The sequence below is a fragment of the Lolium perenne genome, chromosome 7 (genome assembly GCF_019359855.2).
Source record: "Lolium perenne isolate Kyuss_39 chromosome 7, Kyuss_2.0, whole genome shotgun sequence".
NCBI lineage: Eukaryota > Viridiplantae > Streptophyta > Magnoliopsida > Poales > Poaceae > Lolium > Lolium perenne.
This window is the reverse complement of record NC_067250.2, coordinates 117500683-117519860: the sequence shown is the minus strand read 5'-3', so window position 1 is coordinate 117519860 and position 19178 is coordinate 117500683. Positions and strand designations below refer to the sequence as shown.

At 44.8% G+C, this 19178-nt stretch overlaps 1 protein-coding gene across 1 annotated transcript; it reads right to left on the bottom strand.

The window, feature by feature from the left end:
- Window positions 1–3438: 3438 nt before the first annotated feature.
- Window positions 3439–4968, bottom strand: LOC139833681 (uncharacterized). The gene has a single exon (XM_071824022.1). It carries the CDS (start codon window positions 4966–4968, stop codon window positions 3439–3441), a length of 1530 nt encoding a protein of 509 aa, XP_071680123.1.
- Between the last annotated feature and the right edge of the window lie 14210 nt (window positions 4969–19178).

The following is a 19178-nucleotide window of genomic DNA, read 5'->3' as shown; positions in this document are numbered from 1 at the left end:
TTTTAGAATTTTACATGCAGATTATTAATGATCTTACATCTCAATCCAAAGCTAGTGCGCAAACAAAGCAAAACACATCGCATAATGGTGAACAGTCACGTTCGCCACGTTCGAGACAGAGGTCTTATAACAAGGACATAGTAATGAAAAGTATGAAGAAGGAACTGACGGATCATATTGACACACATTTAGCACTTGTACCAACGAGATGTGCAGAGGTGAGGAGCCATACATTTTACAAACACAAAAATATTACATTATCACTAATGAATAATCATGTTACTACTTATTTTGCAGGAAGTTCTAAAAATGTTAAATAAGAACGGTGTCATGTATAAATCGGTTGACGGACCAGACTCAGATAAATGAGGAGATGAGGAAGAAGACGGTTCTATTCACATTGATGATTCGTCTAAGAAAGAATTCATGTACAAGACTAGTTCTAACGACTTAGATGCTTTAATTAGCAATCTAACAAAGAATTCTGATAAGTATGTCACACCTCCTAAGCATAAATGGGGTGCTGGAGGCCGGAGATAATGTATACGTCACACCAGAAAACCTTGGTAACACGGAGGGTACACAATAAAATCCTTTTATCATAAATGATACTACAAAACCGGCATCATCCTCAGAAGTACCGGATGATATTTTCGCAAGATCTACCACCAAGGTGAATGCTTGACAAAAGGATGACCTACATGATAGTGAATAAGAAGTTATGAGTACTCATAGTGTAGAAACAATGGGAGGAGAGACTAGTAGGAAGAAGGGAAATACAACAAAGTGTGCAAATAGTAATGCTAGAAGGAGAAACGCAGCGGTACAAGTTGCAGGGAAAAGAAAACGGACGACGAATCAAAAATATGAATCGCCATATGTGGTCGCGAAACCACCACCAAAACGTTGAAGCCGTGTAAACAAAGGTAAGACCGTTTATTACTTATTTCTTTGTTGGAAAATAAATGATGTTGCAACCTGTAAAACAAATGTTATTACTATTTTGTGCATCAGGGTTCTTTGCAGAACATGAAGTTGGGGTATCTTCGGCAAAACCAACACCGCATGAAATAGAAGATGCTGCTTTATATGTTAATACAATAACTAAGATACCAAAACAAGCATCTAAAGGAGTGTACAAGAATGAATTTGGCGCCACCTTGTCTTCAGAAAGGCTTAACGTCGTTCTTGCGCATGAATGGCTCTCTGATGATGTAAGTCTTCAAAACCTAAAGTTTGTGTTATACTCGTAAATTATTTGAACATGAAATTATTGTTGTTGTTTTTAGATTATTGATGCTGCTATTGGATATTTGTCTCTCTGTGTTGGACCTGATCAAATGTTATGTCTAGCGTGGAGGACAAACTATCTCCTTGAACTCGCAAAAAAATAGTACAGAAGAAAATACACAATAAAAAATATAGATGAGATAGTTACAAGATCAGGAGCCGTAGGTAGGGTTATGGATGAATATTTCAAGCGTGAGAAGGTAACAATAGTTTCTTTGAATGTTTCATGCCAAATTAGAATAAAACAATATGATAATTGACATAGTTTTTTCTTCTCTTGTAGACATTTTTCCCACTGAACATACGGAAAAGTCATTACGTAACTGTTGTCATGCATAGAACGAAGAAGGAATTCCAGTCCTTGATCTTCTGTTTGGTTCAGGGGTGTCAAAATCAATTGTGGAAGATTTGGTATATTGCACTCACTACAGACATGTCTTCGTGTACTTTCTCATGTCTGTGCACAAGATGCAAACAAAACTTGTTAGAAAGAATATCTTGATATTGAGGAATGGCCTATGAAAAGCTACGATATTCCTAAAAAACAAATATGTAAGTACCTATATTGCATTACACATAAAGAAAGTCGGTTTTGTATATGCGCACACTTTTAAATTTTGTCACATTATATACCAGCAATTCATGCGAATTATGAGTATTGCAATGTATGTAGCACTGGGACGGAGATCATATGACTTGTCCGGTTTCTCAGGTTGGCTATACTATATTGCATGCACTCGGTTAATTTTAACAATGTTAACAAGCCATGTGTTTAACACCTTTTAATGTTTTGGCAGGTCATAGTCGTTGAATCCAAAGAAAATACAGTTGCAAACATTGTTTTTTCACCTACCAACATTCTTGACAGGGTGAAAAACAAAGTTAGAGTCCTAGCAAAAACCAGGAAAATATAAATTTGATAGTGTGATTGTGTTCAGTTTTTGTCCCGCAGAAGGTTTCCGGACACATGGAATATTGAATTTATAATTGTCTTTGGTTGTAAACAATATTTTTTCGGTTATGCTTATCTACAAATATTTTGAACAATGATTTTATTTCCCATTTTCGAATGTATGAAATTATTTTACCTTTGTACATGCATGCTATGGTGTACATAAGGAAATGTATACTTCACAATATATCATGTCTTTTGCCATTTTAACATGAGAACACCAAAGAATTACATCCGGAATGGTCGGCTGGTTCACATACAAAATATAGAACACAACTATATAAACTGGATAAAGTGAGTTTTAGCCGAGTTAACATACAAAATAAAAACATCAGTATGTAGCGAAGATTAACAACTCCATCAAATACAAAGCTATTTTCGTTCCGTTCATAATTAAGGAAATTTATTGCCCTTTAGATAACTATGAAAGGACTAGCCTTCCTGCTGCAGCAAATTCCTGCACATGTTCAGACATAAAGTTACACAACAAACTATAGGAATCTTAAAAAATATATGAAATAAAATGGCAGAAAAACTTACTTCTGATGAAATATGCATATTGGGTTTCTTATGTTATGCCCTTGTTGTTAGCATGCCCCGAACACCTGCACCATGCGCTCTTTGTGTCCTAGTGGTCTTTCATTTTTAGTCATCGGAGATTTCTGTGCTTCTTGGCTAGGTGCACCCTTAGTGGACACTTTCAAAGGATCACCAATAGAAATCTCGCATGGTCCACTAGGATCTTCATTTTCATGCACCGAGCTAAGGGGACCATATGATTTTCCTTTACCATATCCCTCTCTTCTAGAAATTATGCCATCAATGGTACTGTTCAGTAGATCATATTCCGTTGAATTGTTTAATGCAATATGCATAGCTTGTGATCCCCTAATATTCATCTTGCTGTATTTCTCCCGCTCCTCTGGCCCAGACCAATCCCACCCAAACATGTCTCTGGTGCGTCTAGCTGGCAACCCAAACCTGGCATTTTTTGTGAATCATTGTAGAGCACAACATTGTGGACTTTCAGTAACTTTCAAGAAATGCAGCACACGCAGTATGTGCTTGCAAGGGATCCCCTTTCGAATCATCCTTCGACAGCTGCACCTTATAATTTCTGCCTCGTTGGGTCTATGTTCCACGTAGAACATGGTCCTAACTTTATTCTTCCATGCCACAATGAAGATGTTTGAGTCTCATACCTGCATTCTTTCTAAGATCTCTATTCCACCAATCTTTGAAAGCTCATCTTGAATAATATAGAACACATCAGGAGTGAAGTCGTTTGCAGCAGCAACCTCTAATTCTCTGAAATTAGTAATTAGCACTGTTCGTTGTGTCGTCGCGGCTAGCGCTCCCGCCGGTGGGCATGGCGCGGATGGCCTCCCAAGCCTCAGCTTCCGAGAACTGACCCTCCAGAGCTGACAAATCCAAGGGCTGGATACCCAAGGCCTGGAGAGACACACCAAAGTCAGCTGCGCCCTCCCAAGCAACTGGACGAAGTAATCAGTGGCCAACTCCACCTTGCCCGGCAAATCAGTGACCACCTGTTCCCCGGAACGAAGCGCGGTGATGTTATTGTGGCTCCGCCTCGCTGATGCCATGATGCGAAAGAACTTGGAGGACGCATCCCCCTCAGCAGTCCCAGCCACCCGAGCACGCTGCCTCGAGATGGTGCGCTCTAGCGATGCAAGACCCAAAACCTTAAGCTTCAACCCACGGTGAAGGTCATGCTCCTCCACGGATAGCTGGCGCCCCTCTTGTGCCACGTTAAGGCGCGAAATCACCTCGTTGGCAACAAGAATGAGGTCACGGATGGAGCCAACCTTGCACTGACTCCAACTCTGCAGGCCACGGCTGGTTCTGCGAAGCTTGAAATCCAGCCTACGCAACGGGTCCGCAGGCATATCACCAGAGGGGTCATCCCATAGAGCCTTAACCACATCTGCAAAGCCCTCGAGCTTCAACCAAAACCGATCGAAACGGAACCGTCGGCCAATGAACGATTGCGCCGTCCTGGTCATGAGGATAGGGCAATGATCCGAGAGGGAAGAGGACACAACCGAGAGTGACGCCTCGGGGTACAACTCATTCCATTCTACGGACGCAAACCACTGGTCCAGCTTGACCAGCGTGGGGGAAGCGCGCTCGTTACTCCACGTGAATCTGCGCCCAAGCAAAGGCGCCTCGCGGAGCTCCAGGTCATTGACACAGCGGCGAAACATGCCCATGGAGCGCCGGTCCACAACAAGCGTGTTCTTGTCGCATGCTGCCAAGATAAGGTTGAAATCACCTGCAACGGCCCAAGGCCCGGTACAAGTGACTTGCAGCTGTCGTAGCTCATCCAAGAAGACCGACTTTAGGTCCGCAGCGTTAGGCCCATAGACAGAGGTCAGCCACCGAGAGGAGCCACCAGGGCAGCAAAGTTGGACCGACACAGAGAACCTGTCGACGTGGCTAGAGAGCACGCGAACAGATTGGGACACCCAAGCAATCAGAACCCCACCGGCAGAACCAACAGTAGGCAAGTAGATGAACCCGTCAAAGTGGGGTCCAAAGCACTCCACTATATCAAAGGCGGTTACAGCATGAAGCTTTGTCTCAGAAATGCACACAAGACTAGCCCTAGCTTTAGCCACCGCAACTTTAACAGCTGCCCGCCGCGCCGGGTTATTGAGACCCCGGGCATTCCACACAGCAATAATAGTACATTGTTCACCTTCCATAGACGAGTTCTACGAAAAGCAACCACATGGGCTCAGCACTGTACTAGACAGCACCAGCCACCTCCAACGTAGCGTCGGCCATGTCGTCAACCGCCCCGGTAACGCTGAGTCCAAACAGGGCAGTGATGGCGCGCACTTGCTCCGGGCCAAGCGGCGAGGCGAAGATGGCGGCGTACTTCTGCAGCTGTTGCTGCGAAAGCCGCTCCTCATCGCAACTTAGCCCAAGCTTCTTCATGAGTATCTGCTGGGCTCTCTTAATGGCCGGGGAGGCCACGACGCCGCTGCGCTTGGGCGCCAGCCGTCTGCTACGGCATGTCGAGGCGGAGGGAACTTGGAATAAGCGTCGGCGGACAATCTTTGGGTCCGGGAGGCACAACAGGGGGTCGTCCAGCCTTAGCTGGAACTGGCGCAGCAGCGCTGAAAGTGTCACAGTCTCATCACCATGGGCTGCACCGATCGGCACGGGCGAGCCGATCGTGGCCGCTGCATGTCCATCGTAGGGGAACCCCGCGTCTGCATGTGCATGTGGCATGTGGGCCGCACCATCCACGGGCACAGGCGAGCAACAAGGGCATGCGGGAGGCGCAGCTAACACCGCATCTCCTGCCGTAGCCGCAGATTGGGCCTGCCCCTCCGGCACGCGGCCCGACCAGCACGCGTCATTGACGCTGCAGGGCAACACCAAAGAAGCGGAACCCGGATGAGCAGGACTCCTTTTCCCCGACAGGAAAGCCTTTGCGGCCGCCAGAGCTGAAACATCACCTCGCAGGCATGGGGAGGTCCACGACGTGGTGTGACAGGGCAGGCCAGAGCCCATGCTTTGGCAAGCACAGCCAGAGTCCAGGCCACTACCATCCACTGGCGAGTCAGTACGGGAGCTAGGTGCTGAACCCGTAGCAGCCGGACTCGGATCGGCATGCAACGACCAAGACTCATGCGCGGAAGGTAGCGAGCATGCCGCCAAAACCGAGCCCACGCTGGTCACAGTAGTAGGGCTGACGTCAGCCCTTAACCAATGGTCGGAAGCACCAACTGCGGTCGGCGGCGTGTCACCGGGACCGGCGTGCATCGACTCATTCGCACCACGGCGCGCTCTACGCCTCCTATGGGTACGACCGCGTCTGCTACGTGCAGCCGGCCCTGCTTGCGGAACCAGAGGACCATCCGCGTGATCACCGGCCCCAGAGCCAGACCCGGCCGGAGCAGCACCTCCTCCAGACTCATCGGAGGATAGAGCCTCTTCGACCAGCCACCGCACAACCCAAAAACGCACCCGGTACCACATCATCTTTGGCGACGTGAATCGCGGCCTGGAGTTTGCCACCTGCAGCTGGCGGTCGGAGCCGGGCTTAGGCACCACGAGCCAGCGCACCGCAGGGATGGCGGCGACGTCGTGTGTCCACACAGAGATACGGAAGCAGGACATGTCGCGGCGGTTGGCCGTCTCCGGATCGACCTCGTGAATGACCCCGCAGCCATCTAGCAGCGCCGACACCATGCACTCTTCCCAAGCATGGACCAGCACTCCAAAGACATCGACGTCCGCCAGGAATGGAGCCTCCCGGAGCACCGCACCAGCTCTCCGTGACCAAGGGTCGAAGTGAAGGGAGAAATCCGGGCAACCGACGGACTCAGCCTGAAGGATCAAGTCGCGCACCTCGACGGACTCGCACAACAGGAGAAAATTGGCGGCTTCGAACGCACGGATGGAGAAGGCATCGGGATGCAGGTTGAGCAGGGCGTGGATCTCCGCGGCAGCCACCTCCTGCGTGACCTCCACCCTTGGGCCAACTACCGTCACCATGACCACGCGGCCAAGGTCAGCCTCCAGTCGCGCCATTCCCTGAGATGGCCTGTGGTAGCACATGTCGAGTTGCTCAGCCGCAGGGCTCGTCGGAGCAGCGGGCGGTGCTGCGGACGGAGAGGACGGCGCGAAAGGGACAGAGAAGCCCAGTGCCGATGATGAACTGCCGGAGGCCGTGGCGTGATAGCTGCCCGAAGATACGACATCGCGCCACGTGTGCAGACCTTCAGCTGCATGGGATGCAACGGCCTGGACCGGTGGAGCCTGACTGCGCGGCGGCGGTGCCGCTTGCAGACGCGGCTGCTCCACCAGGGGATCCGGGGCAAGTGGCACCTCTCGTGGCTGCACAGCCCGAGCGTGCGACTGACCCGTGCCTGCCGCTTGACGAAAAGGCGGCGCCGGCCTTGGCGAAGAGGCTTCCGGGGAACTCCGTGGCCTCTTGCAGTCCCTCGAGGTATGCTCAGTGCCGCCACACCGGACGCACACTGTGTCATTGGTGCACATGGCGGAGATGTGGCCTGGCAGGCCACAGTTGTAGGAGCACCCATGGAGCGCCACCGGGATCCTGCTGGCGTTGCCATCAGGAGGCCGAGCCGCAGGGAGGGGGCACCGCGCCTCACGAGCACGCTCCACCGCATGAAAGGCATTCCTGGCCCGCCGCAACTCGCTGACCTGCCACACATCCTCGCCGTGCTCGCGACGAGGGCGGCTCGACCCAACACCACCGCGCCATTGCGCCGCAGCACCAGGCACATGTCGAGGATGGCTCGGCCCAGCGCCCGCGTCCCACCCCCTCGACCCCAGCGGACGGCCCGGCGGCAGGACGACCAGCGAGCGCAGGGGAGGTGGCGGAGCACGCGATGAGACGGAGCCTGCGCTCAGGTTGGAGTCGTACAAGGCCACCCTACTGTCCATGTCGGCCGGAAGGAAGGGAGGGATGGACCAGTGAGGCCGCCACTGAGAAGCGGCCGACGGACGCGCGGAGGGGCGCCTGGTGCTCCTCACTCTCGCTCACTCTCTCCCGCTCACTCGCTCTCGCTCCCAGTTTTTCTCTATGAAAATAATATGTGTTCTTCTTGTGAGTAATTGAGCAAGGTACGGGTAGTCAAATTAACTGAACCAAACATGCACATAGTGGTCTCTGCCATCATATCACTGGAACTCATTGAATATGTCAAGTGAAGAGACAACATAATAGAAAACATTCATAATTTTGGATGACTTTAAAGTTTTGGAGAATCCAATGAAACCACCACCATGATAGTTGACAAACTAGCATCCTTGTGTCTTGAGCCACAAACCTACTTGTAAAGGAGGCCATCAAACAACTATGAAAGAAGACAAAGAACATAAGAAGACAAAGTAAATAAACTATTTTTAAACGGTAGGCTCAAAATGGGCCCAACTTTAATTTAATGAAGCCCCACAACGGTAGAGTACATGTCTAGGATATTACAACAAGGGGTCCAGGACCCAACCACACGCACAAGCTCAGTAGTGAATAACAAAGCAAGGAAAACAGACTCGAGCGTTCCCCAACACCTTGGCGAACAACATGAACCCAAAAACAGCCTAGACAGAATAATATGCAGCCTTGAGTCCTCCGGGCTCATCCTCACGGTGGCATGGAGCATGCCGATCCTGCTAATCGCCAACTCTAGCGCCTCCCGGTCATGTCTCCAAGCCAGTGGCTTTCATACCTGTAAGTACATAGACAATTTATATACGCCATCAGCCGGCTGTGATCGAAAGGTTCCCTCAATCATGCATTTGATCCTCAACTTGCACAACACCCACAAGAGGGTCGCACAACAAGTCCAGAGGACAAGCTTAGTTTGTCCAACACATTGGTGTAACAATCTAAAACCATCGGCAAAACACGTAGGGTTTCAAGAGCATCCCAACAGTTTTCTAACTGTGCTCCACATAAATGTAGCCAGAGGGCAGGAGAAGGGTATGTGGTTAGTACCCTCCAACTCCTCGCACAAGGCGCATCTATCTATCGAGTGGCCCCGCCTTAGGCGAATGTTTTCAGTTGACGGAAGCTGCTACCAGGCCAGTTGCCACGGGAACACCCGTATTTTCAACGGGGCACGTATCCTCCAGATGTTATTGTAGTGCTTCTGCGGGGTTCTGATACGTCTCAAACGTATCTATAATTTCTTATGTTCCATGCTAGTTTTATGACAATACTCACATGTTTTATATACACTTTATATCATTTATATGCATTTTCCGGCACTAACCTATTAACAAGATGCCGAAGCGCCAGTTCCTGTTTTCTGCTATTTTTGGTTTTAGAAATCCTACACAGGAAAAATTCTCGGAATTGGACGAAACAAAAGCCCAGGGTCTTATTTTCCATGGAGCTTTCCAGAAGACCGAAGGAGATACGGAGTGGGGCCACGAGCTGGCCACACCACCTGGCGGCGCGGCCAAGGGGTGGCCCGCGCCGCCCTAGGGTGTGGGCCCCTCGTGCCTCTCCTGACTCTGCCCCTTCGCCTATATATTCTCTCCGTCGCGAAAACCCTATTACCGAGAGCCACGATACGAGAAAAGTTCCAGAGATGCCGCCGCCGCCAACCCCATCTCGGGGGATTCAGGAGATCGCCTCCGGCACCCTGCCGGAGAGGGGAATCATCACCCGGAGGACTCTACATCACCATGATCGCCTCCGGACTGATGTGTGAGTAGTTCATCCTTGGACTATGGGTCCATAGCGGTAGCTAGATGGTTGTCTTCTCCTCTTGTGCTATCATGTTTAGATCTTGTGAGCTGCCTATCATGATCAAGATCATCTATTAGTAATGCTACATGTTGTGTTTGTTGGGATCCGATGAATATGGAATACTATGTCAAGTTGATTATCAATCTATCATATATGTGTTGTTTATGATCTTGCATGCTCTCCATTGCTAGTAGAGGCTCTGGCCAAGTTGATATTTGTGATTCCAAGAGGGAGTATTTATGCTCGATAGTGGGTTCATACCTCCATTGAATCTGGGATAGTGACAGAAAGTTCTAAGGTTGTGGATGTGCTGTTGCCACTAGGGATAAAACAAAAATGCTTTGTCTAAGGATATTTGTATTGTTTACATTACGCACCGTACTTAATGCAATTGTCTGTTGTTTGCAACTTAATACTGGAAGGGGTGCGGATGCTAACCTGAAGGTGGACTTTTTAGGCATAGATGCATGCTGGATAGCGGTCTATGTTATTTGTCGTAATGCCCTAAGTAAATATCATATTAGTCATCATGATATGTATGTGGATTGTTATGCCCTCTCTATTTGTCGATTGCCCAACTGTAATTTGTTCACCCAACATGCTATTTCTTATTGGAGAGACACCACTAGTGAACTGTGGACCCCGGTTCATTCTTTTACATCTGAATACAATCTACTGCAATCATTGTTCTCTGTTGTTCTTTGCAAACAAACATCATTCTCCACACCATACATTTAATCCTTTGTTTACAGCAAGCCGGTGAGATTGACAAACTCACTCTTAAGTTGGGGCAAAGTATTTTGATTGTGTTGTGCAGGTTTCACGTTGGCGCCGGAATCTCTGGTGTTGCGCCGCACTACACTCCTTCACCAACAACCTTCACGTGGCCTTCATCTCCTACTAGTTCGATAACCTTGGTTTCTTACTGAGGGAAACTTGCTGCTGTACGCATCACACCTTCCACTTGGGGTTCCCAACGAACGTGTGCTTCAAGCGTCATCAAGCTAAATTTCTGGCGTCATTGCCGGAGAGATCAAGACACGCTGCAAGGGGAGTCTCTCACATCCAATCTCTTTACTTTGTTATTGTCTTGCTTTACTTTATTTTATTTTCTGTTTTATTTGGTTTCTTTATATCAAAAACACAAAAAATTAGTTACTTGCATTTACTTTACTTAAGTTAGTTTGCTTTATTTATTTTTATTATTGCTAAAATGGGTACTCCTGAGAACACTAAGTTGTGTGACTTCACTAGCACAAATAATAATGATTTCCTATGCACACCTATTGCTCCACCTGCTGCTACAGTAGAATTTTATGAAATTAAACCTGCTTTACTAAATCTTGTTATGAGAGAGCAATTTTCTGGTGTTAGTTCTGATGATGCTGCTGCCCATCTTAATAATTTTGTTGAACTTTGTGAAATGCAAAAGTATAAGGATGTAGATGGGAACATTATAAAACTGAAATTGTTTCCTTTCTCCTTAAGAGGAAGAGCTAAAGATTGGTTGCTATCCTTGCCTAAGAATAGTATTGATTCATGGACTAAATGTAAGGATGCTTTCATTGGTAGATATTATCCTCCCGCTAAAATTATATCTTTGAGAAGTAGCATAATGAATTTTAAGCAATTGGATAATGAACATGTTGCTCAAGCATGGGAAAGAATGAAATCTTTGGTAAAGAATTTCCCTACCCATGGACTGATTACTTGGATGATCATCCAAACCTTTGATGCAGGACTGAATTTTTCTTCGAGGAACCTATTGGATTCAGCTGCTGGAGGTACTTTTATGTCCATTACTTTGGGCGCCGCAACAAAGCTTCTTGATAATATGATGATCAACTACTCTGAATGGCACACTGAAAGGACTCCACAAGGTAAGAAGGTAAATTCTGTTGAAGAAACCTCCTCCTTGAGTGATAAGATTGATGTTATTATGTCTATGCTTGTGAATGGTAGATCTAATGTTGATCCTAATAATGTTCCTTTAGCTTCATTGGTTTCTCAAGAAGAGCATGTTGATGTGAACTTCATTAAAAGTAATAATTTCAACAACAATGCTTATAGGAATAATTCTGGTAACAACTATAGGCCATATCCTTCTAATAATAGTAACGGTTATGGTAATTCTTACAACAATAATAGGAGTGTACCCTCTGGTCTTTAAGTCATGCTTAAAGAATTTATTAGTACACAAACTGCTTTAACAAATCTGTTGAAGAAAAGCTTGGTAAAATTGACATTCTTGCTTCTAAGGTTGATAGTCTTGCTGCTGATGTTGATCTTTTAAAATTGAAAGTTATGCCTAATGAAACTAAAGATATTAAGTCATTTGCTACAGCAAACGCTATCCAAGTTCGAATTAATGAAAATATTAGATTGATGGCTGAATTGCATGCTAGGTGGGAAAGAGAAGAAAAATTTGCTAAAGAGAATAATGTAGCTAAAGTTTGGACTATTACCACCACTAGTAATGATGATGCTTCACATGTTGTGAAACCTCCTACTATCAATGGTAAAATAATTGGTGTTAGCAATGTTTCTACTCCTAATGCAAAGCGTGCAAAACTGCCTGAAACTGCTAAAACTGCTGAAACTGTTTGTGATAAAAGTGCTGAAATTTTTCAGAATATTGGTGACAAAGATCCCATTGCTTTAGATCATAATGGTTTAGATTTTGATAATTGTCATATCTCTGAAGTTATTAAGTTCTTGCAAAAACTTGCTAGAAGTCCTAATGCTAGTGCTATAAATTTGGCCTTTACAAAACATATTACAAATGCTCTCATTAAAGCTAGAGAAGAGAAATTAAAACTTGAAACTTCTATTCCTAGGAAGTTAGAAGATGGTTGGGAGCCCATCATTAAGATGAAGGTCAATGATTTTTATTGTAATGCTTTATGTGATCTTGGTGCAAGTATTTCTGTTATGCCTAAGAAACTCTATGATATGCTTGACTTGCCACCATTGAAAAATTGTTATTTGGATGTTAATCTTGCTGATAACTCTATAAAGAAACCTTTGGGGAGGATTGATAATGTTCACATTACGGTTAACAATAACCTTGTCCCCGTTGATTTTGTTGTCTTGGATATTGAATGCAATGCATCTTGTCCTATTATTTTGGGAAAACCCTTTCTTCGAACTGTTGGTGCTATTATTGATATGAAGGAAGGGAATATTAAGTATCAATTTCCTCTTAAGAAAGGTATGAACACTTCCCTAGAAAGAGAACGAAGTTACCTTTTGATTCTATTATTAGAATAAATTATGATGTTAATGCTTCATCTCTTGATAATATTTGATTTACACTTTCTGCGCCTAGCTGAAAGGCGTTAAAGAAAAGCGCTTATGGGAGACAACCCATTATTTTACTTCTGCAATTTTTGTTTTATGTTTGTGTCTTGGAAGTTGTTACTACTGTAGCAAACTCTCCTTATATTTATTTTATTGCATTGTTGTGCCAAGTAAAGTCTTTGATAGTAAGGTTGATACTAGATTTGGATTTCTGCGCAGAAACAGATTTCTTGCTGTCACGAATTTGAGTAGATCTCTCTGTAGGAAACTCAGAAAAATCTGCGAAAAATCATGAGTAATCCTCAGATATGTACACAACTTTCATTAAATTTGAGCTTCTTCATCTGAGCATGGTAAGTGCCTCTAAAAAATTCGTCTTTACGGATTGTTCTGTTTTGACAGATTCTGCCTTTTATTTCACATTGCCTCTTTTACTGTGTTGAATGGATTTCTTTGCTCCATTAACTTTTAGTAGCTTTGGGAAATGTCCAGAAGTGTTAAGAATGATTGTGTCCTCTCTGAATATGTGAATTTTTGATTATACACTAACCCTCTAATAAGATTGTTTTGAGTTTGGTGTGGAGGAAGTTTTCAAGGATCAAGAGAGGAGGATGATACAATATGATCAAGAAGAGTGAACAGTCTAAGCTTGGGGATGCCCCCGTGGTTCATCCCTGCATATTTCATGAAGACTCAAGCATCTAAGCTTGGGGATGCCCAAGGCATCCCCTTCTTCATCGACAACTTATCAGGTCACCTCTAGTGAAACTATATTTTTATTCCGTCACATCTTATGTGCTTTACTTGGAGTGTCTATATGTTTTTATTTTTGTTTTTGTTTGAATAAAATCGGATCCTAGCATTCCTTGTGTGGGAGAAAGACACGCTCCGCCTATTCATATGAACACTGGTGTTCTTAGCTTTACTTTTAATGTTCATGGCGAAGGTTGAAAACTGCTTCGTTCATTGCTATTTGGTTGAAACAGAAAATGCTTCATGTGGTAATTGGTATATGGTCTTGAATAATTTGATACTTGGCAATTGTTTTGAGATCTCAAATAGATCATGTTTAAGCTCTTGCATCATGTAGGTTGAACCTATTAGTGGAGAATTACTGTAGATCTTGTTGAAATTTGGTTTCCATGATTGGTCTATCTAAAAGTCTAGACATTTTCTGGTAAAAGTGTTTGAACAACAAGGAAGACAGTGTAGAGTCTTATAATGCTTGCAATATGTTCTTATGTAAGTTTTGCTGTACCGGTTCATACTTGTGTTTGCTTCAAACAACCTTGCTAGCCAAAGCCTTGTACTGAGAGGGAATACTTCTCATGCATCCAAAACCTTGAGCTAAAAACTATGCCATTTGTGTCCACCATATCTACCTACTATGTGGTATTTCTCTGCCATTCCAAAGTAAATTGCTTGCGTGCTACCTTTAAAACTTCATTCCTTGTCTTTGCAATACATAGCTCATGGGAAAATAGCTTAAAAACTATTGTGGTAAAGAATATGTAGCTTATGTATCTTATTTCTTATAAGTTGTTTGTTGAGCGGTAACCATGTTTCTGGGGACGCCATCAACTCATTTTTGTTGAATATCATGTGAGTTTCTATGCATGTTCGTCTTGTCTGAAGTAAGGGTGATTTGTCATGATTAAATGGTTTGAGTATGCATATTGTTAGAGAAGAACTTTGGGCCGCCAACCAAAGCCATGTATCATGGTGGAAGTTTCAGTTTGGACATTAATCCTCAATCTCTTATGAGAATATTATCTTTTGTTGAATTCTTATGCATTAAAGAGAAGTCCATTATCTATTTTCTATGTTGTCCCGGTATGGATGTCCTCGAGTTGAGATCTATCAAAAACGAGAAATCAAATGCGATCTATCTCCTTGGACCTTTGTACAGGCGGCATAGAGGTACCCCTTTGTGACACTTGGTTGAAACATATGTAATGCAATGATAATCCATGGAAATCCGAGCTAACTAGGACAAGGTGCGAGCACTATTGGCATTCGATGCATGAGGCTTGCAACTTATAGGATGTCTTATGCATAACACATATGAATTATTACTACCGTTGACAAAATTGTTTCTATGTTTTCAAAATAAAAAGCTCTACCACAAAGAGTAACCCATGCTTCCCTCTGTGAAGGGCCTTTCTTTTACTTTATGTTGAGTCAGTTTACCTACTTCTTTCCATCTTAGAAGCAAACACTTACGTCAACTGTGTGCATTTATTCCTACATACTTGCTTATTTGCATTCATCATATTACTTTGTGTTGACAATTATCCATGAAATATACATGTTGAAGTTGAAAGCAACTGCTGAAACTTATATCTTCCTTTGTATTGCTTCAAAACCTTCTACTAAGAATTTATTGCTTTATGAGTTAACTCCTATGCAAGACTTATTGATGCTTTCTTAAAAGTACTATTCATGAAAAGTCTTTGCTATATGATTCAGTTGTTTAGTCATTATCTTTACCATTGCTTCGAATCACTTCATTCATCTCATATGCTTTACAATAGTATTGATCAAGATTATGATAGTAGCATGTCACTTCAGAAATTATCCTTGTTATCGTTTACCTACTCGAGGGCGAGGAGGAACTAAGCATGGGGATGCTTGATACGTCTCAAACGTATCTATAATTTCTTATGTTCCATGCTAGTTTTATGACAATACTCACATGTTTTATATACACTTTATATCATTTGTATGCATTTTCCGGCACTAACCTACTAAAAAGATGCCAAATCGCCAGTTCCTGTTTTCTGCTGTTTTCAGTTTCAGAAATCCTACACAGGAAAAATTCTCGAAATTGGACGAAACAAAAGTCCAGGGTCTTATTTTCCACGGAGCTTTCCAGAAGACCGAAGGAGATACGGAGTGGGGCCACGAGGTGGCCACACCACCTGGCGGTGCGGCCAAGGGGTGGCCCGCGCCACCCTAGGGTGTGGGCCCCTCATGCCTCTCCCGACTCTGCCCCTTCGCCTATATATTCTGTCCGTCGCGAAAACCCTATTACCGAGAGCCACGATACGAGAAAAGTTCCAGAGACGCCGCCGCCAATCCCATCTCGGGGGATTCAGGAGATCGCCTCCGGCACCCTGCCGAAGAGGGGAATCATCACCCAGAGGACTCTACATCACCATGATCGCCTCCGGACTGATGTGTGAGTAGTTCATCCTTGGACTATGGGTCCATAGCAGTAGCTAGATGGTTGTCTTCTCCTCTTGTGCTATCATGTTTAGATCTTGTGAGCTGCCTATCATGATCAAGATCATCTATTTGTAATGCTACATGTTGTGTTTGTTGGGATCCGATTAATATGGAATACTATGTCAAGTTGATTATCAATCTATCATATATGTGTTGTTTATGATCTTGCTTGCTCTCCGTTGCTAGTAGAGGCTCTGGCCAAGTTGATACTTGTGACTCCAAGAGGGAGTATTTATGCTCGATAGTGGGTTCATGCCTCCATTGAATCTGGGACAGTGAGAGGAAGTTCTAAGGTTGTGGATGTGCTGTTGTCACTAGGGATAAAACAACAATGCTTTGTCTAAGGATATTTGTATTCTTTACATTACGCACCGTACTTAATGCAATTGTCTGTTGTTTGCAACTTAATACTGGAAGGGGTGCAGATGCTAACCCGAAGGTGGACTTTTTAGGCATAGATGCATGCTGGATAGCGGTCTATGTTATTTGTCGTAATGCCCTAAGTAAATCTCATATTAGTCATCATGATATGTATGTGCATTGTTATGCCCTCTCTATTTGTCAATTTCCCAACTGTAATTTGTTCACCCAACATGCTATTTCTTATTGGAGAGACACCACTAGTGAACTGTGGACCCCGGTCCATTCTTTTACATCTGAATACAATCTACTGCAATCATTGTTCTCTGCTGTTCTTTGCAAACAAACATCATTCTCCACACCATACGTTTAATCCTTTGTTTACAGCAAGCCGGTGAGATTGACAACCTCACTGTTAAGTTGGGGCAAAGTATTTTGATTGTGTTGTGCAGGTTGCACGTTGGCGCCGGAATCCCTGGTGTTGCGCTGCACTACACTCCTTCACCAACAACCTTCACGTGGCCTTCATCTCCTACTGGTTCGATAATCTTGGTTTCTTACTGAGGGAAACTTGCTGCTGTACGCATCACACCTTCCACTTGGGGTTCCCAACGAACGTGTGCTTCACGCGTCATCAGGTTCCTTGGCTAAGCTTCACGTACACCACTATGAACCTCCCCGAAGGTTTGAGTGTCCAGGAGATATGGCCTGGGGTCACAGGCAGACGAACATCCCCAATCTCCCTCACCATATGCTGCCAAACAATCTGGTCACCCTGACCCAAGGCCCGGAGGCATGGGATGTGCCAAGAATCAATACTCCATGCTCTAGTAATAGATATATCAGGCTCCACCGCAAGCTAAAAAAGGAAGGGGTAGCCCTCGTACAAAGGCTTGCCTCTTGCCACCAGTCCCTCCACAGTGTAGTAGGAGTAGAACATGGTGTTTCGCCCCAAGAAGAACACTGATTTTACCTTTTGGATTGCAATCCAGAACTGCGAACCTGGGCGATGAGAGTCAACCAGAAGATCCCTCCACCCAAAGGCCTTGCTCACCCGCGTAAAGCTTCCAGATCCACTTGACCATAAGGCATATGTTCATGATCCTAGTGTCGATAATTCCTAGGCCCCTGATACGTCCATTTTGCATCACTATTTTATATCATAATTTACTGTTATTCATTGATATATTTCATATTTAGAGATGATACTTATGTTATTTCACCTATTTTGCATGTTTCGTGATTATTGGAGAATTACTCACCGGAGTCAGGATTCTGCTGGAAAAAGCACCGTCAGGATGTAATATTTCTGAAGATCAAAAGAAGAGGGAGCCAGCCAAAAGGAGGGACCGAGGAGGGCTGCCATGGCCCCCCCCCATAGGCCGGCGCGGGCTCCACCCTGGTCGCGCCGCCTTGTGGGGAGGGGGCCCACAGCCCCCCTCGGCCGTCTCTCTTTCGCGTACTTCATCTACCCGAAAACCTAAGGTACTGGGGATCATCGCGAATAGACACAGCCGCCTCTGCGGGGCGGAAAACACCAGAGAGAAAAGAGCTCTCCGGCAGGCTGAAATCCACCGGGGAAATTCCCTCCTGGAGGGGGAAATCGTCGCCATCGTCACCGTCATCGAGCATCTCCACCACCTTCACCGTCATCTCCACCGCTGCACCTCGTCTCCACTGTAACATCTAGGGTTGAATCTTGATTATTTCATAGGGGAAACTCTCCCGGTGTTGATTACTCTTTGTTATTGATGCTATTGAGTGAAACCATTGAACCAAGGTTTATGTTCAGATTGTTATTCATCATCACATCACCTCTGATCATGTTCCATATGACGTCTCGTGAGTAGTTCGTTTAGTTCTTGAGGACATGGGTGAAGTCTAAATGTTAGTAGTGAACTACGTTGAGTAATATTTAATGGTTTGATATTTAAGTTGTGGTGTTATTCTTCTAGTGGTGTCATGTGAATGTCGACTACATGATACTTCACCTTTATGGGCCTAGGGGAATACATCTTGTATTCATTTGCTAATTGTGGGGTTGCGGAGTGACAACAACCTGAACCCCCGTTGGTATATCGATGCAGGAGGGATAGCAGGATCTCAGAGTTTAAGGCTGTGGTTAGATTTATCTTAATTACTTTCTTGTATTTGCGGATGCTTGCAAGGGGTATAATCACAAGTATGTATTAGTCCTAGAAAGGGCGGTGCATTAGCATAGGTTCACCCACACAACACTTATCAAAACAATGAAGCTTAATCAACTATATGAAGCGGAAGCACTAGACTAAATTCCCGTGTGTCCTCAAGAACGTTTGGTCATCATAAGTAAACAAACCGGCTTGTCCTTTGTGCTAAAAAGGATTGGGCCACTCGCTGCAATTATTACTCTCGCATTTTACTTGCTTGTATTTTATTTATCTGATATATCAAAACCCCCTGAATACTTGTCTGTGAGCATTTACAGTGAATCCTTCATCAAAACTGCTTGTCAACACCTTCTGCTCCTCGTTGGGTTTGACACTCTTATTTATCGAAAGTACTACGATACACCCCTATACTTGTGGGTCATCAAGACTATTTTCTGGCGCCGTTGCCGGGGAATGAAGCGCTATTGGTAAGTGGAATTGGTAAGGAAAACTTTTACTGTACGTGATGTTTTTATTTCTGTCTGTTGCTATAATTCATTATGGAGAGATCTTCTCTTGAATTCCTATTTGGAAAATCTACTACTACTGCAAAGGTAGTGGATGAGGCGCCAGGTGAGAAAGAGGTTCCATACAAAATACC

Bases quoted from the DNA above. Each gene is read 5' to 3' on its own strand.
- LOC139833681 (XM_071824022.1), bottom strand. From the start codon at position 4,968: ATGGAAGGTGAACAATGTACTATTATTGCTGTGTGGAATGCCCGGGGT.